At 55.0% G+C, this 22,567-nt stretch overlaps 7 protein-coding genes across 7 annotated transcripts; 3 read left to right on the top strand and 4 right to left on the bottom strand.

Annotated features, from left to right (window-relative positions):
• Positions 1-126: 126 nt before the first annotated feature.
• Positions 127-2,325, bottom strand: vcx1-3 (Vacuolar calcium ion transporter; the record flags this gene model as incomplete). Its single annotated transcript, XM_032035198.1, has 4 exons — positions 127-816; positions 873-1,321; positions 1,389-1,676; positions 2,319-2,325. 4 exons carry the CDS (start codon positions 2,323-2,325, stop codon positions 127-129), a joined length of 1,434 nt encoding a protein of 477 aa, XP_031885663.1.
• A 5,241-nt stretch (positions 2,326-7,566) lies between these two features.
• On the bottom strand, positions 7,567-10,343 carry CGGC5_v002228 (putative endo-1,3(4)-beta-glucanase; the record flags this gene model as incomplete). The annotated part of the gene is made up of 4 exons (XM_032035197.2): positions 7,567-7,583; positions 7,635-8,148; positions 8,197-8,495; positions 8,546-10,343. 4 exons carry the CDS (start codon positions 10,341-10,343, stop codon positions 7,567-7,569), a joined length of 2,628 nt encoding a protein of 875 aa, XP_031885656.2.
• Positions 10,344-11,707: 1,364 nt separating this feature from the next.
• Positions 11,708-12,589, bottom strand: stn1 (the record flags this gene model as incomplete). Its single annotated transcript, XM_032035196.1, has 2 exons — positions 11,708-12,402; positions 12,463-12,589. The coding sequence occupies 2 exons, from the start codon at positions 12,587-12,589 to the stop codon at positions 11,708-11,710; spliced, it is 822 nt and encodes a 273-aa protein (XP_031885692.1).
• A 479-nt stretch (positions 12,590-13,068) lies between these two features.
• On the bottom strand, positions 13,069-14,062 carry CGGC5_v002226 (DnaJ-like protein subfamily C member 9; the record flags this gene model as incomplete). Its single annotated transcript, XM_032035195.1, has 2 exons — positions 13,069-13,856; positions 13,921-14,062. The coding sequence occupies 2 exons, from the start codon at positions 14,060-14,062 to the stop codon at positions 13,069-13,071; spliced, it is 930 nt and encodes a 309-aa protein (XP_031885657.1).
• A 402-nt stretch (positions 14,063-14,464) lies between these two features.
• RIB2 (Bifunctional protein RIB2) lies at positions 14,465-15,001 on the top strand (the record flags this gene model as incomplete). The annotated part of the gene is made up of 1 exon (XM_032035194.1): positions 14,465-15,001. One exon carries the CDS (start codon positions 14,465-14,467, stop codon positions 14,999-15,001), a length of 537 nt encoding a protein of 178 aa, XP_031885658.1.
• Positions 15,002-16,763: 1,762 nt separating this feature from the next.
• On the top strand, positions 16,764-20,117 carry AGO1B (Protein argonaute 1B; the record flags this gene model as incomplete). The annotated part of the gene is made up of 2 exons (XM_066150939.1): positions 16,764-17,113; positions 17,162-20,117. 2 exons carry the CDS (start codon positions 16,764-16,766, stop codon positions 20,115-20,117), a joined length of 3,306 nt encoding a protein of 1,101 aa, XP_066009937.1.
• A 485-nt stretch (positions 20,118-20,602) lies between these two features.
• glo1-0 (Lactoylglutathione lyase) lies at positions 20,603-21,923 on the top strand (the record flags this gene model as incomplete). Its single annotated transcript, XM_032035192.1, has 6 exons — positions 20,603-20,669; positions 20,741-20,810; positions 20,865-20,893; positions 20,948-21,384; positions 21,434-21,692; positions 21,748-21,923. The coding sequence occupies 6 exons, from the start codon at positions 20,603-20,605 to the stop codon at positions 21,921-21,923; spliced, it is 1,038 nt and encodes a 345-aa protein (XP_031885660.1).
• Positions 21,924-22,567: the final 644 nt, after the last annotated feature.

Here is a 22,567-nt window from a genome sequence, read left to right as displayed (position 1 = left end):
GTTAGCTACGCGCCACCAAGACGTCCCGCTGGGTATATGGGAGTCATTGGTTCTTGGCGGAGCTCTAAAAATTCAGGTTCCAGGTTGTGTATGGAGCCTTCTGACACTTTTAAGAAAAACGTATGCTCAACCCATAACGGTAGAAAATGCCTTGTCCAGGGCGTCGCTGGGGCTGACGTAGAAAGCCAAGGCGATGATAATGTAGAGGCCAAGCAACATGGCTCCCTCAAGGTAGTTGGACTTGCCGTCCTGCACGGTGTACGTAACGACAAGCACGGAGAAGGCAAAGGCCACGGTCTCGAAAGTCTCGAAGCGGAGAGTCATGGGCTTGTCGAGAACAGCCCAGCCGAGGATGACAAGGAAAGGGGTGACGAGGAGAGCGATCTGGATGCTGGAGCCGATGGCAACGCCCATGGCCAGGTCCATCTTGTTTCGGATGGCCACAACCACGGCCGTTACGTGCTCTGCTGCGTTACCGACAATCGGAATGAGAATAAGACCGATAAAGTTTTTGCTGATGTGCGCGCTCTCGACGAGGTCGTCAATGCTGCCAACCAGGTATTCGGCGCAGATGGCGACCAGGACCGTGGTGACAACGAGAACGGCGGCGGCGGCGATGGGACCCATGAGGGCCTCCTCAGGCTCCTCGTCGTGGTGGTGCTGGATCTCGGCATCGAAGAGATTGGGGTGGGTGCGGAGCTGGAACCAGAGGTACATCACGTACAACGTCAGTAGAATAATGGCAGTTCCGCGAGAGAGCAGCAGAATGCTGTGCTCCTTGTCGTCCGAATCAGCCTTAGACAGGGCGGAGTAGAGCTGTAGGCGGTGTTAGTCAAGGAGCGGGGTACATGCATGTTCCGCGAGAAGCTTACAGTAGCAGGGATGACGAGCGAAGCCGAAGACAAGGTCATCAGCGAGCAAGTGGTCTGCGCCGTTGCGGAAGCAAAGCTCTGTTCCATGCCTTGGCCCGTAACTCTGTCGCGCATGTTGACAATGCCGCCAAAGAAGAAGCACATGCCCATAACCAGAAGCAAGTTGGACAAGATCGAGCCCAGCATGGACGACTGAACGACCTCAATCTGACCGTCCTTCAAGGCGACAATGCTGACAATCAATTCGACGGCATTTCCAAAAGTAGCGTTGAGCAGTCCTCCAAGTGCCTCGCCCAGCTTCACGGAGATCTGTTCGGTCGCAAATGACAAGACGGCGGCAAGCGGGATAATAGCGAAGAAGTTGATGGTGAAGACGGCGGTAGAGCTCCAGCTGCCCTGGCCTGCGACGATGCCGATAGGCACCATGACCAGAAGGAAGTTGACATAGTCTGTGATAGAGGGTTTGTTAGCTACCAGGCGCAGCAACACGATGCGGCTGGCGGCTGGGCGACTTACTGCTGAGGAGAGTAACCTTGGTGATGTGCCAGGCGTAAGAGCCGTATCTCACGGCAACGTTGTCGCTGTCGGTGCCTGGAGTATGCCTTGGGTCGAGGAAGAAGCCGTAGGTCTTGTTTTGGTGGTGGTCATGTTCGGCGACGCCGTTTCCATTGCCATTTTGGTCATGGTGACCGGAGGAGTGGTTGCCGTTGAGTAGAGGCGATTCCTCGTCTACCTCGCCATCGCGGGCGTTGGGCTTGTTCGTGCTGCCCCAAGAGCGAACCTGTTCGCGAAAATGTCGGTTGGCTGAATCGTCGGACATCGCGCCACCATATTAGCCGAAGCCCAGGCCACCAGAAAAAAAGCTGTATCTGCGATGTCGCGAACGTCGATAACAGTGTAAGGTATGCGTTAAGTGGTGAGGCAACCGATGAGAAACGAAAATAGAAGGGAAATCAAGGAGTGACGATCCGAGGGACAATGCGACCAGATGTGCGCCTGGAATGGGTGTGGCAGGAAAGAAGAGAAAGAGCCAGTCGCAGGAACAGGACGTTACGATGCGCGCAGTGGCTTGGAGGGAAGGAGAATGTCAAGTGCGTTGCCGGCGTGAGTGAAGTGCATCCAAGACTGGAAAGACTGGAGTGCCAAGACTGAAGTAGCAAGAGTAGCGCAGGCAATCCAGGGAGCTGCAGCTACCAGTACATGGGTGGGAGAGAAGAAACGGGGCTTGCTACTGGGGCCGGCGGCGGTGATGGAGGAGGTGACGGGAGGAAAAAGAGGTGAGTGAAGTGTAAGAACTCAGAGACAAGGCGATAGTACCTTGCGGTGTAGCTGGCGCAGCAGGGTACTTTTTCTCTCTCTCGATCGGAAAAAAATCAAACAGAAATCCAACGCAACAGCAGGAACGGCAATGTATCTATCTGTGAAGGATAGCAGCAGGGTACTTACAGACCATGGCTGCGGACTGACTGTCGTATGTACAGTAGTAGCAGCAACGGGAGTTCCTATCAGGTATCGCAGATAGACAAGTTGGCTGCCACGAACAGGCCGGATGAGAGTCCTGGGAGGCCCTGCTCGGCGGATGTGTCTAAGTGTGTGTACGCAGTACTCCGTCTACTGTACCTGTGTGCAGTACGCAGTATGCGCGTGCCGCCCGACGGGTGAGTGGGGTAGAGGACGGTCGGTCAAGTCGTGCGTGATCCAATGGAGGAGGGTTGCGCAGAGATGAGGGCACGTTGGGCCGCCAAGTCGCAAGGTAACGAGGGATCTGGTATCAGAGAGTCGTGGTGTGGTGGTCGGGTCGTGATCGAGTCGAGCGTGGTGTAGTGTGGTAGTGTCGTGCGCACTGGGGAGTCCAGACGTCCCTGACCGTAACGAGGAATGGTGTGCGAGCGCAATTGCCAACTGGCAGCCTTTGCGTAGATCTCAATAGGCAGGAAGAGAGGGCACAAGACGGGGTCCAGATGCCGTGTTCCAGAATACAGATGCTGCTGCTGTTGCAATTCCAATGTGCTCCTCGAGCAAGCTTCAGGTGATAGCCAAGAGCAATCAATTTTGGGTTGGTGGACGGTAGGACAGCAGCTCAGACGCGGTGCAGGAAGGGGAAGAACATAGCCCCCTTTTCTTGTCAAGCTATTATGGGGAAACGTGGGACGGGATGTCGTAAAGGTAGGACGAAACAAGCAGCAATTCAACATTCAGCAAGAATGTGTCTGGTCTGGCTGGTGGTGGTGTGGAAGTCTGCTGGTTCCTCAAGTTTGGTGCTGCTACTGCTGCTGGACGGTTGTCCAACAGGACTCGACCTGGAACCTGATTTGCTTGGCATTTAGATGGTATGGATCCCCAGGGAGGCCTCCTTGGAGAATGATGATGGGGCCCATGACAATGGCACACTGGGACATTGGATGCCTCCCTCCATGCATGCGGTCATGGAGTACACTGCATCACTTCCCACTCCTCCTGCAGCGCTGGACTGCACCTTAGTCACTTCACTGCATACTAGAGCAAGCTCCCAGAAAGCTTCCTTCGGGTCCCTAGGTTCTCCTCCTCCCCCAACGTCATACAGCGGGCGAGCTAGTAGCAACTACCTGGCGGCAGGTTTCAAACACCCAGCAAGGGTGAAGTCGGCGGCGCCCAATGGAGGTGACTGATGATGCCAAGCGTGGCTGTGCTGTTTTGGCGTTGGGTTGCTTCACCTTCACTCTCGTCAAAATTTCTCCGCTGCTTCCTAGCGCCCTCCTGCCTCCTGCCGCCGGCCTTGAGACCTACTCTACTTTGTACCTTAGTTAGGTACGGACAGCACCCACTTTCCTCTGACAGTCTGGGATTCTCTCCCACTTCCCACTTTTCCGCCGGCCGATACGGGAGCGAAGCTGGGAAGAGGCGGAAACAACTCTGCTGCTTTCCATACAACAGGCGCATCTTGTCCTTGTTGGCTGCCCAGTGCCCTGGCCAGTGGCAGCAAGACCTCGCAAAATGCCGGGCAAGAGAAGCTTGTTAAACGTCACCAAGGTACGCGGCAACTGCCCGCTTCCCCTAGCTTGTGGACACGATACCGTCATCATCGGACTTTTGCTCCCGTCCATCGTATCTTTGGCTTCCTATCGACGCATGCTCAGTCATCCATCCGAAAAGAAAGGAAATGGAAAACGACCATCCGTTTGCTTGCGGCCGCTGGCGAGCACGTAGGTCACAAGCAACTCACCCGCAAAAGGCTATTCGGCGTCGCATTCAACCTTTCTTCCCGAAGCCAATTTGCTGTACGGATACTTACCCGCCACCATTGCCGCAGCAACTACCAACATCGAACCTTGAGGTCGAAAACGCACAAGTTTAGGCTTGGCTGACAGTCCCTTTCCACATATTTCGTCTCGGCACGAAGCCGTTCCACAGCCAGGGACGATCGTCTTGACCTTCGGCTCAGGGGACCGGACGATTTGCGACAAACAACAGCTCGAGCTCACCCGCCCACGCCCACGGCCTGAAGATACTGGACGGCAACAAAAAATAGCAGCAGCGGTGCTCTTACCAAACACACACACACTTCAAACTCGGCTGACCTCTTCAACCTCAAACAGGGACATCTCCTGGTCTCGTCTGAAGTTTGACTTTTTCTGGGTGCTCCTGCGACTAACATACCAGCACTCATGGCGCTACGTACCCCCGAATGCCCACAATGATTGCTGCCAATGGAACCCTACAGTGTTCCAATGGTTGCCGGGCGAGGCAAACAAGCTCCAGACTCGTGCTCCCTGCCAATGGCGAATGCTGCATTCGGTTGCCCTGCGAAACGCCCTGCCTTGGCTTTGCTTGCTGGGGGCGGGTCCTCACAATGCCCACTCGGATTCGGAGCCCCATGTCCCGATCTACGGACCCCCCAGTTGCGAGTCCCGACCCGACAGCTTCGCAGTGAACTGAGAGAACCATGCCCCGGCGTGGACATGGACTTTGTCTGCAGCCCACCCGCTCTGGACCCTTATCGAGCCTTATCGATAAAGCTTCTGCTGGCCCTGCCCTTCTGCCCTGCCATCCGCCTCACTGGATCAACCCAAAGTCAAACACTCAAACTCGACGCTCTGTTCAACTGCACTTTATTCTTGGCTCATCGCCTCAACTATAATGGCCAGAGTGCGTACAGCCTCGTCCATCTCGAGTATCAAACTCAACGCTCAAATCCTCGCATGAAGCAGGCCCGTCTGCCTCGTCTCTTCAGCCCGCCTGATCTGATGATCCAACACACGATTGCCTCAACTCTGAAATGCGGGGACGGGGGAGGGGAGACGGGCACGGAGGCTGGTCAGAGTGCATGTCTCCGATTCATTTTGCAGACGTCTCCCGAGTCATCCAGCTCCTCGTGCTTCATGCGTGTGCTTTTTCGACGCCGCCATCGTGCGCTGGCGCTTTCACAGCCACCGTCATCCGTCCAATCGACAACTCCCCCACCCCCACTCATCTCCGTTCACTTCCTTCTCTCGAGTCGGCAACTTTGACGCTGAGCGGCACTCACGGGACGCTGCCTTGGGCGCGTCGCAACATGCACGTGGCCTTCATGGCTCAGCCAGCACTGCGCAAACCAGAGTGAAGCTGCAGATCTGCCTGAAGTCTCGCGAATACCTTGATGGGCTCGTTATCGCAATCAGCATTCGTTGTTGGGCAGCCAGGTAACCGGACAAAGCCGATTCCGGATACGCTGGAGTTGTTGCGCCGAAATTCTCGAACCGTTAGCGCCGTCTTCGAGACTATCGTGAAATGATGAACATGGCAAATTTTGACTGCAGCATTTGTGCATTGGCCTAATTCACGTGGACCCAAAGCGCCCGGGCTCATAGCGGCTCGCACTTCGTCTCATGTTGAGGCGGTCCCAGAATGTCATCTCTTGTGCCCCCATCGGCCCAAAAGCTCGACGGTTGCGAGGCGGTCGTGACTGGGCCGATTGTGCCGTCTTCCGAACTAGACCACACCATCCTTATCAACCCGCTCAAACCGCGTCAGGGCAAGCTTCCAGGAGACAGCGTTGCCTCTGCTGTTCGTCAATGCATCTAATCAAGTCGCCTTGAAGGGCTGCAGAGCCTCACGGGTTTTGAAAACCTTGCCCTCAGCTGCACTTGTCAACAGCCTGACAGCTGGGGTTTGAGGCTGTATTAACGACCAACCCAGTCAATAGCAAGGACAACTCCGGCGGGAGCCCCAACCGTATTCTGTGTCTCTTGGGTGAAATGGGGAAATGTTTCAAGAAGTCGACAAGAGACGGACCCCGGAATCCGGATGCTGAATGCCAATGCGCGCCGCGCACGTACAGTGCTGACCAACGGTGCGCAAGGGCCGAACGCCACGGTGTTCGTGCCCTTCAACGACACACCAACGGCCATGTTCAAAGAGCACCGCACCCAAATCCTCTACATGCGAGTGACGGCTTGCAAAAACAGAGTCGATGACGGTCACGGAATCCAAGCCAGCCTGATTATCAAAAGCGGTTACAATAAGCATTGTGGCGAGAAAAGCTTAGCCTTTTCGGCCCCCAAAGAAAATGGGAAACCAGGGGCCCGTGTTACGTAGATGGGTGACGCGTCATCAGAAAAGCCCCCCCTGGAAATTCCCATCTGACGGAATTTCGCATCTTTTCCCTCCTCCCCCGCGAATGAACAAAGGGGCGTGTAAATTGCAAAAGAGAAGAGAGCCACCCCCCGAGCTAGATCTAGCCAACCAACCGGCTCCTTAGCTGGTCCAGGCATTCGGGACTACTATCAGATTTCGAGATGCAGCAGCCGCAGGTTTGGAAGGCTTGGCACAGCAGACCCTCGAGATGTTCTATCCCGTACGCAGCTGAAATGTCTAGTAACACATGTGATATATTGTCCTGCTGTGGTTTGACAATTCAAGCACTCCGCAGCGGGACTAAACCTGATAAAACGAGATCAAATTCGCAACCTCTCCAGCGCGAGAAGAATGCGGAACTCATCCTCCGTAAAATCTGCCTATGCATGTTTCGCAGTGTCTGATTGAGCTTCCTCCAATGGTCATCAAACCGGCATAACTCAATATATCTCTGTCTCTCGAGTCTCCGCAGCTCGTCCGAACGCTCTTCACGCCTCATCTTGGCGGGGTCTTGGAACCTAGCCAGGCAGCTATAACTAGTAGGACAACAAACACGCTCATACGTCGGCACTATTTTTAAGGCATTATTTGATGCCAATCATGAAGTGGCCAAGTATAGAGGCTTCAAGTGTAGCGAGTATATTGTGGGTTCTGCCGGGGAATCAACATATTACCCGATTCTTGAGAGTTACGGTCCCCAAGGATATGCTCATTGGTACCCCAATGCGAACAGTACCAAACACCTCGCGATGGTAGCATGGACTTATTACCGATAGCACAAAAGAAGGCTGAAGATGACTGCACCGGCAGAATCACAAACATCACAAACAATATGGTACACGGCGTTATCAAATGTGCGAGCAAAATGCAAAAGACCAAAGCATAAACTCCCATTCTCGATTCATAAAAGATACTATCTAAGCGTATTGCGGTCGTTATTTTTGATCGTTTTCGTCGTTTAGGATTACCATAACATCTCTTCATACTGGTCGTGTTCATTCTGTCATTACTCATGCAAGCAGGAATTCGAATGTTGCCGCCCTCCAAAGCATCGTGTCTCGTTCCTAGGTCATTACTTGCATTCTGAACGTGTCATGGGAGTTTAGATGCCGCCCATCGCTGGGTCTCATGTTAGCGGTAGTCCATCAAATGAAGGAGACATCGACTTACCCGCAGCGTAGGCCAGGTACCATGTCAAGCTTGCGCCTCCATCGATCCAACCAGGATCAAAGTTGGGGCTGTTGAAGAAGTCGAACGCAGTCTTCCCATCGATCGTCGCCAGGTTTCCATACAGGATTCCCCTCCATCCGCCGACGATGCTATCGACGCGGCCGTTACTAAAGTACACGTCCCATTCTTCTTTGACGAAGGCTGGGGTACGAACGAAAGGCGACGATGCAAGGAGGGGAATCATGTGGATGCCCTGGATGTATTCTATATTGGCGCCGAAAAAGGTTGTGTGGTCGACCTTGTTCTCGAACAAGATGCCGGCCACCTTGTTTCCAATAAACTGGGGTGGCTGCACGACATTGTCGCTCTTGTAGAGATAGTATGACTGGAGGGAGCGGGCGATGACGGCGAGCTGAAGATTGCCGCGCATGGCCATGGTAGTGTCACCCGAGGCTTCTCCCCACATCTTGATGGCATAGGCGGCCATCATGTCCTCCGAACTTGATTCTTGATTCTTTTGAAATATTAGTCATGGCGTTGCAAGCCCAGACAGGGCACTCACCTTTCCATCGTATGAGGCATACAGACCGTGTGCCCAGCTATGCCCGTGGTACCAGTCCATGGAGCGCCAAAGTGGGAAGTACGTGTCTTTGGTGCTAGGGTTGGCAAAATCGCGCACCAAGGCATTGACGTAAGCCTTGTTGGCTTGCATCCATGTAGGGTCCAGATGCGCGATTGCAGCGGCTGCCAGGATGTGGTAGCCATAATGGAAGTGGTGGTCGTTGTAGTATGTGTTGCCAAAGTCGGCGCCATCATTGCCTGTTACATATGTTGCTGAGGATACAACACCTCCCCACGCGCCTGTAGAGCTGTTAGCAAAAAGCGGCATGTTATGGCAAATCAAAACCTACTTTCGTACAAAAGAGGAAACTTCTGCTTGTTATCGGCAAATCTGGCAAACGCTTCCTTCAGTCGGGGCAGGGCTGACTGGGCCAACCCCGTATCTTTCACAACGTCGTTTATGGCCACGATCAAAATAGCAAACTTGGCCAGTGCCTTTCCACTGAAGTACATCGAGTCCAGATCTGACTGCGCACTCATATCCTGAGACACTTCCTGGGTTGCTATCCCGCGGATTACGGTTTTCGCTTGTTCAGAGATGGTGGTGAGAGGACCTTTCTCGGGACTCCATGGAGCAAAGCCCATGCTGACGGGCAGGTTCGGCTCAACCATGGTCCATTGATCAGCCAGAACCAGTGTTCCGTTACCCTTGGTAGGGGTCTGAAGCAGGACTTGCTGAACCGCGGCCTTGGTCGTGGCGTCGAACGATGCGACGTGATGCGGCAGTGCGTACATGGCCAGCTTTCCATCCTGATGTCCTTCCTTGGAAAACTTGAGGCTGTACGTGCCCGTGTTACCGTTCACGGAGCCAGACAAGGTGACCGTCGTAGGATAGACACCAGCTGCCAGATCAAACACCGCCTCGCCGTTTCCAGGATCCTTGGCAAGCTGGATGGATCCGAAGAAGGGCTTCGTTGATTGGGCCATTCCGTTGTTGACAACCTGTAGGTCCAATTGGTCTCCCGTGGTCGCGTATGCATACAGCCGCCAGATCTTTCCGTCTTCGAGTTGGAACGTGTACTTGGCGACGCCGGCCTTTGGGTCTTGGGTTGCCCGTGTAACAGTCCGGAAGAACACTCCGGTGCGGATTACAGGGGTAGCTCCAGAGTAGTTTGCCGTTACAAACGGCATCCCTTGAACCAAAGGAAACGAAATCGCAGGCACAGCTCCTGGATTCGGCTTCAGGTGGACTCTGGCGGAAAATGCTGTGACGCTGTCCATACCCACGGCTGTATCCGCCTCAAGTTCTTGGGCACTGATGACCATGGATTGAATGCCTACTGGGTTAATAAAGTAGGACGCCGCCCCGGAGTCCTTGTTCGGGCCAAAGACCCGCTGATTCGCATCGATATGAGAAATAGTCATGCCGTAGCTGGCGGCGGCTCCTTTCCCTGCACCCCATGCTATGGCGTACGGGTAGGTGTAAGTTGGTGCCGTTTGATCACCCAAGAAAAAATTGGCGTAGAACTTGTTGGTCTGGAGCGGCCCGCCTGATGTAATACCCTTCCGCGGAACAGGGTGGTCGCTTCGAGTCGTGATAGACGACGGGGGCGCATCCGTGCCAATAGGCTCTGCAAAAAGATCTCCTGATGCCATTGGTGCAGACGGTAGCGGCGCTACGACAGTTCCTCCTGAAGTTGGTTCAATCAAGGTCGACGGAGTCGGAATCGGATCCGACATCAAAGGGCAAGTAGTGACCTTGCCTGCGGTATCGAGATTGCTGTGTACGTCTCCGGTAGTCTGAGGAGTTTGACCAGTAAGTGATGGCAATACAACGACGTTTCCTCCAGATTGTGCGCTGGTGACGAATGGGGCGGAATTGGCGCCTGAAGCGGATCCCTGCGTTGGCTGGCTTCCTCTGGGAACCTGGACGGTAACGGTGTAATTGGTCGTTTCGGTAAGGCAAGTCAGATCGCGGCTATCGAGCAGCAAAGGACGGATGCTGAGTTCTCCAACAGCTCTCGGCTCTCGGTCTGCAAGGTGAAGTCGTACGTGTTGTTGGTGGAATAGGGCGAGGGCGCTCTCGCAGAGGAAAACCTGTATAAGAGTCAGCCTAATGATCCCCATCTTGTATCTGCGGCCCGCCATTGCGGGATAGCAGTGATCTTATCGTGTTTGTGTATGTGGTTTTCTTGATACCAGGCCGGTTATGGCAGCTTAACTTTGCGAATGTCGCGGTAAAGGGGCAAGAGATCATCAGCAGCCGCTCACGCTTGTGTGCGAGTGCTCCGGTTCAAATATCCGGCCCACGAGGAGAGCCATTGGGTCAACAATGAGAGCCACCGACGAAACGGCAGCATCATACCAGCGCCCTGAAGATCGAAGCCCAGAACTCGACGGGGCAGCATCGTTACCGCGCAACAGTGATGTGGGCGGGGGGCGATAGGAATGCGAAAGTCTCAGAAACAATGGGCAAGTCTCACCTGGTAGGAATGCTAAATAGTTTGCCCGGAAACTCAAAGTCGGATTGCAAAAGGGCGAGCTGTGTGATAAGAAGAGAGTCCGTTTTAGGATATGAGGGATCGTGATCGGACGAGACAGGCAGGCGTTGGCGATGATCGTGTCTTGGTGATGCTGGATTCAGTATCCAAATACGATGGCCGGGAGACGTTGTAGGGCTGGGCGAAACAGCCTTTGTCAGAATCGAGATAGTAGGGGAGACTGACCTTCAGAAGATTTTAAAAGTTCAACTACGAGGAGGGCGACGTTGTTGCTAGTTATGTCGTTGCTTCATGCCCGTGCAACATCATCAGATATTCTGAAGGAAGGAAGTTTCGGCACACGACTAATGCTGCGAGACCGACCCTCTTTGGCTGACGCATGCCTGCCCTTGGCGTGGGTACCCTCCGGCATCGAACCTGCCGGTTCATTGGCAAGAAGAAGAAACATTCAATTGTGGTGATATATGACAATTCACGGAGCAACCGGTCACTTGGCCTCAATCGCGATGGCATGCAACTTGGATCAAGGCTCGTTAGCAGACCACATTGCTTCTTGAAGAAGTCAGGTCGAGCGGGGTCGCATCGGGCCGTTCTGAGGCCATGACGCAAGCACACTATCGCCAACACATGTAGGATGAGAAACGGGTAGCATTTACAGCTCCTTCATCCTCCTTGAGCAGGTTGAAGTTGAGAAGTTGACGGTTTATGTGGATGTTGTTTTGAGATTGAGGTGTAGTAAGCCCGGTGTGACCAGGTCCCAAGCTCCAGATCAGCACCTTGGCCGGGCTTGGCGATCATAAGACTGGCGTCCCTCATGACCAACTGAGGTCTGAGCCAATCCAAGACAAGGAATGACTGATTCCAGAGGCGGCGGCAAAAGTGATTTGACCTGAGAAAAACTGAATCGTACAAGCAGGACTCATTGGTTGATCATAATCCGTACCATGGACCCAAATACATTTCCCGGGTATCAAAAGCAAAGCCAATAACTCCATAGCGCCGTTTCCCACATCAAAGACCGAGGGCATTGTACTTGCCACTCATGTTCTCGTCCAGAACATGTCGTAGTAGTGTAGAAGATGGTCCAGCGCCTCGCTCTTGTGCCTTCTGGCTCTTCCTCATCTTGTGATACCGATATCGATTCGCGACTTCTGCTTCGGCGGCAGCCTTGCGTCGCTTCTCTTCCTCTTCGGCAGCCCACTTCTTCTCTTCCCGCCTCTTCTCCCTCTTTTTCTTTCTTCTCTCATCATCATCATCGCCGTCCTCCTGTTGCCTCTTGCACCTTCGTATTTGCTTGTCTGTAAGCAGCCATGGCTCTAGGAGGACCTCATCCCGAAACTGCGTGCGCCGCTCCCACAGCGCTACTTCCTGCTCCGTAGACCTTAGCACCTTGACCTTGTCAATCTTGATCTGCATCTCCTCGCGAAACGTGGTCAGGCCGCCCTTGATGTCAAGCACCGAGCCCACGTCGACGTCCACACAGTCAGCCGGAGGCAGCGGCTGAGGCCTCAGGCCGAATTGTCCACTAGGCTGGTTCTGAGGGGCGGAGGAAGGCGTCTTCAGCACGACAGTGCATTCGATGCAGGCGCCGCTGCTGTCATCGACCGTGTATATGCGCCGGCCCGGGTAGTCGTCAACTGCGACAACGATGCCAACAACGCGGACCCATTTGATCGGGAGATTCCTGTAGAAGTAGAAGTCCTGGGCTGAACAGTGTGTCAGCTTGGAGGTTTGTGCAAGGCTGCTGCAATGCGCGGCAAACGTACCTTCATAATCTGGGACCGATACCAGGCGATGGATGTCGGATACGTGCATCAAGCACCATGTGTTATGAGTGGGAGACAGCTCGAAGCAGTAGCGGGGGTAGAGGCCCGGAGACGAGTCGCCCGTCATGGCATGATTAGTAGAAGTCAAATCGCTCCAGCCCGGAGATGTTCGACCATTATTCTGTTACGATATCGCGGTGAGTCGAGGGCGGTCGATCGGAACGGAGAGGACGCGTCGCGTTGAGAAATGTGGCTGTCACCGGCGAGTTTATTTTACTGAGGGAAGCCAAACCTTAGGTGGTTGACCTGGGGATGTCTTGCAGGGTCGTTAGTGCCCCGCATTGTGGCAGGTACAGTGCAGCGTGCAGCGGCATCCTCTCCGCCACGCCTCAAAGGGAAGACGACACGAAGCACCAGGCAACTGAACCTATGCGAATTTTTGCGGTCGCAGAATGCGGAGAAACTTAAGATTGAGCTAAAAACGATCTTCTTTTCGTGATATCAAGTTTACCAACTCCTGAGGCCCATATGATGAATCCTGGCCAATCCATAACCTAATATCCAGTGTATCCCATACCCTGTGACGCCAGACCAAACCCGCTCTGTCTATCGCCTCGACTTTCTGCCGCCCTTTGCAGGCTTACTTTCATCAGCCTTGGGCTTCTTCAGACGTGCGGCTGCAGCTTGGAAAGCCTCCTCTGATGGCTCCTCCTCGACAGCTGCCCTCTTCTTACCCTTCTTGGGCTGGCTTGTCGCGCCGTACTTGGCAGCCAGGTCGTCCAAGAAGCCAGCACGCTTCGACTGGTTGCTCTTGATGAGCGCCGCAAGGTCATCTTCACCGCTGTCCTTGCCCTTCTTCTTGCCCTTCCCCTTCTTGTCGCCAAAGAGCTTGTCGTGGACACCCAGCTCCTTGGCATACTCCTCGGCTTCATCGGCCTCGCCCTTGGCCGCCTTGATGCGGGCTGCCTTGGACAGCTTGCTCTCCTTGGTATATCTCTTGTACGCTGTCACATCCTCGGTTGCGATAGCTTCATCGATGATCTTGCGGAACCGCTCGTCGTCCTCGAGGACATTGCTCAGCATCACCGTCTCGTAGATCTTGTCCATGTCTCCCTTTGCTTGCTCGTAGGCAATCAAGACATCATCCTTCTCCTCATCCGAACCCTTGTATTTCTTGGCGAATTTCTCAATAGCATCGGCAGAGATCGCGTCGCGGAATTGTTCGCGGTAGTAGTCGGACCAGTTGAAACCCTCCGAGTCGATGATGGACTCGGAGGTAGACCCAGTCGTATCATAGCGCTTGCGCCGGGCAGGATCTGAAAGGATGGCGTATGCGAAAGCGATGGACTGAAACTTCTCCTTTGCCTCATCTCTTTGATCGTCGGGAACCTTGTCTACAGAAAACATTTCGTCAGAATGAGCTCCGAAAGGCCCCGTTGAAGGTAAAGTTATTCATACCGGGATGGTTCTTGAGCGCCGCCTTGCGATAGGCAGACTTGACTTGATCGGCCGTAGCTTCGCGGTCAAGTCCGAGAGTCTCGTACGGATCGATGACTGGAAGCTCGCTCTCCACGAGATCATCTGACGCAGGGGAAGACATTTTGGAAGGGTCGATGACAAGGACGTATTGGGTTGATTCAGGCCTGAAGGCGAAGCTTTGCGACGCGCGTGGGGCTGGTCCAGACGCGACAGCTAAAGTGGTGGGTCAAGCTTGTGCACGCGTGATTGGACCACTTGGTGAGCCGTGCACGACAAGCTAGCTGCCTGGCATGGTCGGCGACCGTCGAGTGCAGCACCGACTGCTTCAAGACCTCTGGCGACCCCTCCCCCTCCATGCGACTGGATCACAGATTACCTCATCTTTTTTGTATCGAAGAGCTCGCACAACATCGGTTGAGGCGCTATATTGCTGTTCGAGATCTTGACCTGGCATCGCATCCCGCAGCACAGCAGTTTTGAGCGCTTCACCCTCGAGCAAGTTTTCTGTGTAACATCTCGAATCATGACATCAGAGGTTGATGCCATTGAACCAGCGCCGATAGCGCCTGGCGATCACAAAGCTTACCTGCAGTATGCCCTCTCTCAGGCGAAGCAATCACCGCCAAAACCTACCAACTACCGCGTCGGGGCAGTCCTCGTCAACCCTGCAAGCAATGCCGTCGTCTCAACGGGATACACGTTGGAGCTACCCGGCAATACCCACGCCGAGCAGTGCTGCTTCATGAAGCTGGCGGAACAGCATGAGGTGGCGGAAGAGGAGCTTGGCTCGGTGGTCAAGACACCCCTCGTCCTCTACACCACCATGGAGCCGTGTTCAGTGAGGTTAAGCGGGAACCTGCCTTGCGCCAAACGAATTCTTCAGCTGCGGTCCGTCATCAAGGCCGTGTACGTCGGTGTCCAAGAGCCCGAGAAATTCGTCAAGGACAACACGGGACGGGCGGCCCTTGAGAGGGCGGGTATCGACTTTGTCCACATTAAGGGGCTGGAGGGCGACATTCTGAAGGTGGCGACGGCAGGACATGTGAAGACGCCAGCATAAGCCAGCTTCCTGACATTACGCCAGGTGGTGGTTGTTCGTTCTCACGATCGCGTAGTCAGAGACCAACACAGCACACTGGTGGCACTACATGCAACGGTCCGCTGTCAGTTCCTACCTGTGCAGATGACAGCGCGGAAACAGCCATGGCGGCAAACGGGCAACGTCCAATTCCCGATTGACTGTTGTCCTGTCATGCTGCCCGCCAGCAAGAAGTGGCTACCTCCAGGGCAATCGCCCTGCAGTGCAGGAAAGGAGCCAGAGAAGCAAAGTGGGAGAAGGAAAAAGCAAGACCAAAGGAGCGGTGTGTCCGCAATGGGAAAAGAGCCAGCAAGGAAAAGCAAACGGAACGATTTCGTCACTGGCTTGGTCCAGCTCGCGTTGCAACGTGGTCTACGGCTGTTCTTAACACACAGTGCCATGAATGCTGCTGGATTTTCATCATTCAAGACGGGTTCTCTGCAATTCGACAGCAATTTGCTCCAAGCATCATCGTGAGAAAACAAGGCCTGTTCTATCGCCTCCACGTGCAGACTGTTTGGTGCAGTGAGACAACAACCCTCAACTACAACTCGAGCACGAGGAACCTCCCTCGCTGCAGGGTGCACAAGTTGCGGCGGGTTTCCAGGGGCTTGGGCCCGATAAGGTGCCCGGAAAACCACCATCTGCCGCTGAAAACGACACTGGGGGCCCTGGGTGCGTTGCAACCCTCCCGCCTCATCTGCGCCAATTGGGAGCGTCCCTGAGCCAACAACAGGTGCATCAGGGCTGGGTTTGTGCACTCCCCCACGAGACGACATAAAAAGTTGCCATGGACACAATTGGCATCTGTCATTGGTAGATGGATCTGCCCATGACGGAGCCCTGCCAGAACACATTGGTTTGCACAACCACTTATGGAGGGCCTTTTTTCCACTTCTCTCTGGCTTTACTTATCAAGGTGCTGTCCAGTGGCTGCTGAGAGCAATGCCGTAGTAGTTAGCTACCTGCTGTTATTGGCGTGCATGTTAAGGTAGACAGACATGCGAAGTGCTGTGCCCATGAGCATGTTGGCGGTAGAGGTTACCTTTCTTTGCACCTGTTTGCTCCGGTGCGGATGACGATGAAGTTTCGCTCCTCATTCTCTCCCTTGTTCCCTCATTCCCACACACCCAATTCTCTTTCCTGGACAGGTACCAATATCCTCAATACCCTATCCTGAACCAATTCCAATCTTCATCTCTGTGCTCGTCGGCGTCCCCTCTTGCTCTCTCATCCTTCCCATCCTTCCCTGCCCCCGTTGTTCAGTGTGTCTTTAACTTTATGCTCCATTCCATTTGACCTCGTTCCCCACCTCGACTGGACAAGGGTTCGCTGTCTGTGTGCAAACATCCATCTCTGCCCGTACATCTCCTGTTCCAACGACATCCGACACCTTGCCAAGTCTTACTGTCATCGGAGCCTTGCCATCAAAGTAGCTCCCGGCTCTCTGCATCCACTTTGTCTGGTCGGCCTCCGGCATTCTCCACCTCGTTTGTCTATTTGCCGTTTCTGGCCACCCGACATCAGTCTTCATCAGCCTGTTTGCCGTCTGTGCTGGCGTCTGGCGTTCACCACGTGCTGCTTGCTCCCTGCCCATGAACAAGTATTATCCCCAATATCCGTCCTTACTTGGGACATAGTTTTCTCTCTTCTCTCTTTCTATCACGCCTGAGAGTTCTTATTAGCCAGCACACATTGCTAGTTCGAAGAGACACTCGCTTTTGTTGAAGCTTTTCACGTCGACATGGCGGATTCAGGACGTGGGAGCCGCGGCCAGGGCCGAGGAGGTCGCGGTGGTGGTGATCGCGGTGGTCGCGGTGGTGGTCGTGGCGATCGTGGTGGTGGTGATCGTGGTGGTGGTGATCGTGGTGGTGGTGATCGTGGTGGACGTGGTGGTAGCTTCCGTGGAGATCGCGGTGGTGGTGGAGGTGGCTTCCGTGGAGATCGCGGCGGCGGCGGCGGCGGCCGTGGCGGCAGTTTCGGCGGCGGAGGCAGAGGTGGTGATCGTGGTGGACGTGGTGGTGGTAGAGGAGGTCGCGGCGGTTTTGCTCCTCGCCGTGATGCGTTCGAAGGCGAAGCTTGCACCTTCTACGGGTACGTTGGACGTCTTTCAGCTGTATCGCGGTAACTAACACCTCTCAGACAAGGCTCCGCCATCCGCCAGCCTGATGCCGATATCACCAAGCTCGAGGACAAGATCATCCAGAGCCACCAGTCTAAGGACCAGGCCCTCATCAAGAAGATGAGTAGCATGAAGCTCGCCGATTCCAGCTCAGCCTCCCTGATGCCCCGCCGCCCTGCCTACGGTACCAAGGGCAAGCAGATCATCGTCTGGGCAAACTACTTCCGCCTGATCGTCAACCCCATGGTGCTGTACCGGTACAACCTCGAAGTCCGCAAGGGCGAGAAAGAGGACGCTCCGCCCGAAGAACCGCAGGCCAAGGGCAAGGGCAAGGGCAAGCCTCCGGCTGGCTCTGGCGATGGCACTCCTGCTGCCATTCCTGCTCGGAAGCTCAAAGTCATTCTGCAGTACGCTCTTGCAGAGCTCAGGAAGCTTGAGGCCGACGCCGTTTTCGCAACCGAGTTCAAGTCCCAGCTCGTCTGCCTCAACAAGTTGAAGCTCGTTAAGAACCCCATCATCGTCAAGTTCAAGAACGAGAACTCCAGCCGTGAGGAGTTGTACAACGTCAAGGTCGTCGGCGAGACAGAGGTTCCGTTGGCTGCCATGGTCCAGTACCTCCAGACCATGGTCGATACGAGCGACCCAGACGAAGTGCACTTCCCCCGGTTCGCGACCTCTATGGATGCCCTTGGTGTCATTCTCGGCTACACCCCACGGCTGAACGACCAGGTCACTGCTATTGGCAAGGGCCGGTTCTTCCCGTGGTGTCCCGGTTCCGCCACGGCACAGCTCGGCTCCCAGGATCCCCTCACAGCCATCAGAGGTTTCTTCCAGAGTGTTCGTCTCGGCACCGGCCGCACCCTCTTGAACGTCAATGTCACCCACGGTGTGTTCAAGACCGATGTCCGGATCAGCGACCTTTGCAAGTGGTTTGGCGTTGACGTTTTCGGTACCGGTAATGTCCGCGCCCACAACGAAGCCAGAGGAACTCTGCGCACCTTGTCCAAGTTCCTCGCAAGGACCCGCGTGACCATCGAATTCCGCACCGGTGACGGGAAGAACGTTATCGCCAAGAAGGCGATCCAGGGTCTCGCGTGCAAGCACGACCTCTCCAGGCCCCCTATCGACAGCACCGTCTTCTTCACCAAAGACTTTGCCTACGGTGGCCCCTCGGAGGTCAAGTTCCAGCTGGAGCCTGAGGAGGGCCAGACTACGGTCATGGGCAACAAGCCGCCTGGTGCCTATTCAGTTGGGCAGTATTGGCAGTGGAAGTACAAACAGGCTCCCGACAACACCTTGCCGCTAGTCAACCTCGGCACGGCCGCCAAGCCCATGTTCTTCCCTGCCGAGCGGTGCACCATCGTTGCGGGTCAGGCTGTTCGTTCCAAGCTTACCAGTGACGAGACTACCATGATGCTCGACTTTGCTTGCCGCTCTCCTTTTGCCAACGCCATCTCCCTCGAGCGAGACAGCGCAGCGGCCTTGGGCTTTGACGAGCCGATCCTGCAGCAGTTTGGTCTGTCGGTTGACAAGAGGCTCTTATCTGTCATCGGTCGTGAGCTGATGCCTCCAATCGTCACCTACGGCAATGCCAAGACTCTCCAGGCTCGTAGTGGTTCTTGGAACATGAGTGGCGTCAAGTTTGCCAAGGCAGGCCCTCGGATCACTAACTGGAACTGGGTCCGCATCGTTGACACTGGAAACCCCAGGATCTCTACCGACGAGGTCGCAGAATCCGTTCGGCAATTCGTGGCATTCCTGAACACCAGTGGAGTCGCCATTGACACTCAGGCTCCAAACACCGCTCACCAGATTAATGTAGGTCGCGGCAATGCCACTGAGGACATCAGGAGAGCCTTCGCGGCTATCGACGCCCACACTAAGAAGGATAAGGGTAGCACCAAGAACTTCTTCCTGCTTGTGATCCTGCCAAGGCAGGACACCGCCCTCTATGGCGCCGTCAAGTCTCTCGCCGACACCCAGTTCGGTTTCCACACCGTGTGCTCCGTGGAGAAGACGTTCCTCAAGAACAACCCCCAGACTTTCGCCAACATTGGTCTCAAGTGGAACCTGAAGAATGGTGGCAACAATCACCTGGTCAAAGACACAAGCGACATCATCACTTCGGGCAAGACCATGATTGTTGGGTACGACGTCACTCACCCGACCAACATGCCTAACGACAAGAATGCCGCGCCCAGTCTTGTCGGCATGGTTGCTAGCGTTGACAGGGACCTCGGACAGTGGCCGGCCGTTGCGTGGGAACAGGGTGCTCGCCAGGAGATGCTTGGCGAGGAGCTTGTCGAGCATTTCAAGTCTCGCTTGGTCTTGTGGCGCTCGCGCAACCAGGGCAAGCTTCCCGAATTCATCCTCATCTACCGCGACGGTGTCTCTGAGGGCCAATTCACCCAAGTTCTCACTATCGAGCTGCCCATGATTCGCAAGGCGTGTGCCCAGCTCTACCCGTCCGGACAGCGCCCTAAGCTATCCATCATCGTGTCCGTCAAGCGCCACCAGACGCGTTTCTATCCCTCTTCTGACCAGAACATGGACCAGAAGTCGCGCAACATCAAGAGCGGCACGATTGTCGACCGCGGCGTCACTCAAGCTCGTTACTGGGACTTCTTCCTGACGGCTCACACGGCTCTCAAGGGCACTGCTCGCCCTGCTCACTACACTGTGCTCATGGACGAGATCTTCAGGGAGAAGTACGGTGTCGGCACCGCGGCGGCAGACCAGCTGGAGAAGCTCACGCACAACCTGTGCTACCTCTTCGGCCGTGCCACCAAGGCGGTCAGCATTTGCCCGCCGGCCTACTACGCAGACATTGTCTGCGACCGAGCCCGTGTCCACCGTCCGGATCTCTTTGATGTTTCGGACGTGGCGTCGACAGCCACGGGCGTGTCCCACGGCACCACGCCTTCGAACGTGATCCAGGTTCACCCCAACCTGCGGGACACTATGTATTACATTTGACGAGGATCATGAATTAGGAGCGCTGAGTTTGATCAGCGATTGGACACGATGATAAGCGATTGTTAGCAACGTTTTGGACTAGGTTTTACAGAAAATGGATATCATGGAGTGTAGGGTAATCACATAGCATACACTGATAGAGAAAACACAGCAGCGTTTTGCCTGGAACTCGACTGCTCAATCGTGTCACGGCGAGGTCGGTGGTTTCGGCCGAGCCCGGGGTTGAAGCCGGACCGGGGCCGGTGCAATGTCATTGGCTTCACATTGACGTCAGTGGGGTGGGAGGGGTGTCCCAGCATGAGGGGCAGAGCTGCTACGGCGGGGTAGGAGCTGTTACTGTGCTGACAAAATAGCAGTGACGAGACACTGGAGCTTTTGAGGAGTTCGTCATGCACTTTTTTATGTCCGAAGAAAGGCCCCATCTTTGAAGCTTCCATCTCCGAGCTTGTTTGAGCGGCATCCCACAAACCACTTCACCAGCTTCTATGAACTCCTTCAGAGCACTTCAAAGACTTAAGCTTATCCAAAACACCCTCATTGCCAAGCCCCTTGGTAAGAATCCTGTCTGGTCCCTATCGCAAGCGTCATGTTGTTCCCTCTGACCTTATCTTACCCACGCGCAGGACGAACCAATCAATTCGCAACCATGGCTGCCACGACGGACGTCAAGAACTACAAGTTCAATCACTCGATGTGAGCCTTGCATACTCAATTGTCTGCCAGCCTGGAGATCTGACCGAATGCCAGGATTCGAGTGAAGGACCCCAAGCGCTCGGGTACGCACTCATAGTCCGACCTTGTGTGTCTCATCCACTCATGACCCCCTCTAGTCAAGTTCTACGAGACGCTCGGCATGTCCGTCATCAAGGAGATCAAGCAGCCGGAGGCCAAGTTCGACCTCTACTTCCTGGCCTACGACTCTCCCAAGGCCGCCTCCGCGGGCAACAGCACCTTTGACCGCGAGGGCATCATCGAGCTCACGCACAACTACGGTACCGAGGACGACGCCGAGTACAAGATCAACAACGGCAACACGGAACCCCACCGCGGCTTCGGGCACACGTGCATCAGCGTCGACAACATCCAGGCCGCGTGCCAGCGCCTCGAGGACGCCGGATATGCGTTCAAGAAGAAGCTGACCGACGGCAGGATGCGCCACATTGCGTTCGTCCTGGACCCGGATGAGTACTGGGTTGAGATCATCGGACAGAAGCCGATTGAGGAGACGGAGAGCATCAAGACGACCGATGTCACTACCTACAGAATGGTACGCGGGAGCTGCGATTTGGGGAAGAGCTGGCGCTGACGAATGACAGAACCACACCATGCTCCGCGTCAAGGACTACGAGAAGTCTCTCAAATTCTACCAGGAGGTCCTGGGCATGACTCTGATCCGCAAGAACGAGGCCAGCGACTTCACGCTCTTCTTCCTGGCCTACGGCGACCTGAAGGAGGGCGAGAGCCAGGCGCAGCGCGAGGGTATCCTCGAGCTCACCTGGAACCACGGCACCGAGAAGGACGAGAGCTTCAGCTACCACAACGGCAACGACCAGCCCCAGGGCTTCGGCCACATCTGTGAGTCACGGCGGAACATAATAACGTATCGGGAATGAGGGCTAACGCGAGCTAGGCGTCACTGTCGACAACATCGATGCCGCCTGCGCCCGCTTCGAGGACTTGAAGTGCAACTGGAAGAAGCGTCTCACCGACGGCCGCATGAAGAACGTCGCTTTCCTGCTTGACCCCGACAACTACTGGGTCGAGGTTGTGCAGAATGAGAAGTTCGCTGGCAAGGAGAATTTCTAAATCTACGACTTTCGAGCCACGAAATTGCGACGTTAGGGGCTGTGTCTTGCGGGTGCGGGATTGGCGTTCAGTGAGAGACAACGGGCGGGCGGATGAGCGATTGCATGGGTGAGGCGTGAAAAAAGTCAAGGTTGTCTTCTGAGCCGTTCCAGGCGTGTAGCGTACCTAGGTCGTACTCATTCGGAGAGCACAGAATCCCGGAAAGAAGCCATCGTAAGCAAATGAAATAAAGTAATCACTCATCTGTGCGGTTCACATTCCAAATCGCAGTGAGCTGAAGGGGTGGCGATGCTGAAGGATGCTGTGAGGATGAGCTGTGACCCCTGCCCGCAATGGAATCATGATGGAATCCCCCACTAATTCCACGCTGTGGCGCCAGAGTGCATCCCGTGTGGCGGCGACACCCCGCAAAAAATCGTTGACGCAACACCATCCCGCGGTGGCCACAGGCCCTGTAAAGCCGCCCCGTCCCAGCATCCCGGGCCTCCGATTTGTCACTGCCTCCCCTCATTGGAACATCATCCCGTCTTCAAACTGCACCCTCTCACCCTTCGCGCATAAAACCTCACCAAGACCCCCACCACCACTCACATTCTTGCTCCTAGTCAAGCTTAAACGTACTCACCAGAATCTCAAACCTCTGG

The sequence above is a fragment of the Colletotrichum fructicola genome (assembly GCF_000319635.2).
Source record: "Colletotrichum fructicola Nara gc5 chromosome Unknown KSG_Nara_v1_contig01, whole genome shotgun sequence".
In the NCBI taxonomy this organism is placed as follows: domain Eukaryota; kingdom Fungi; phylum Ascomycota; class Sordariomycetes; order Glomerellales; family Glomerellaceae; genus Colletotrichum; species Colletotrichum fructicola.
This window is presented reverse-complemented; position numbering and strand designations above follow the sequence as displayed.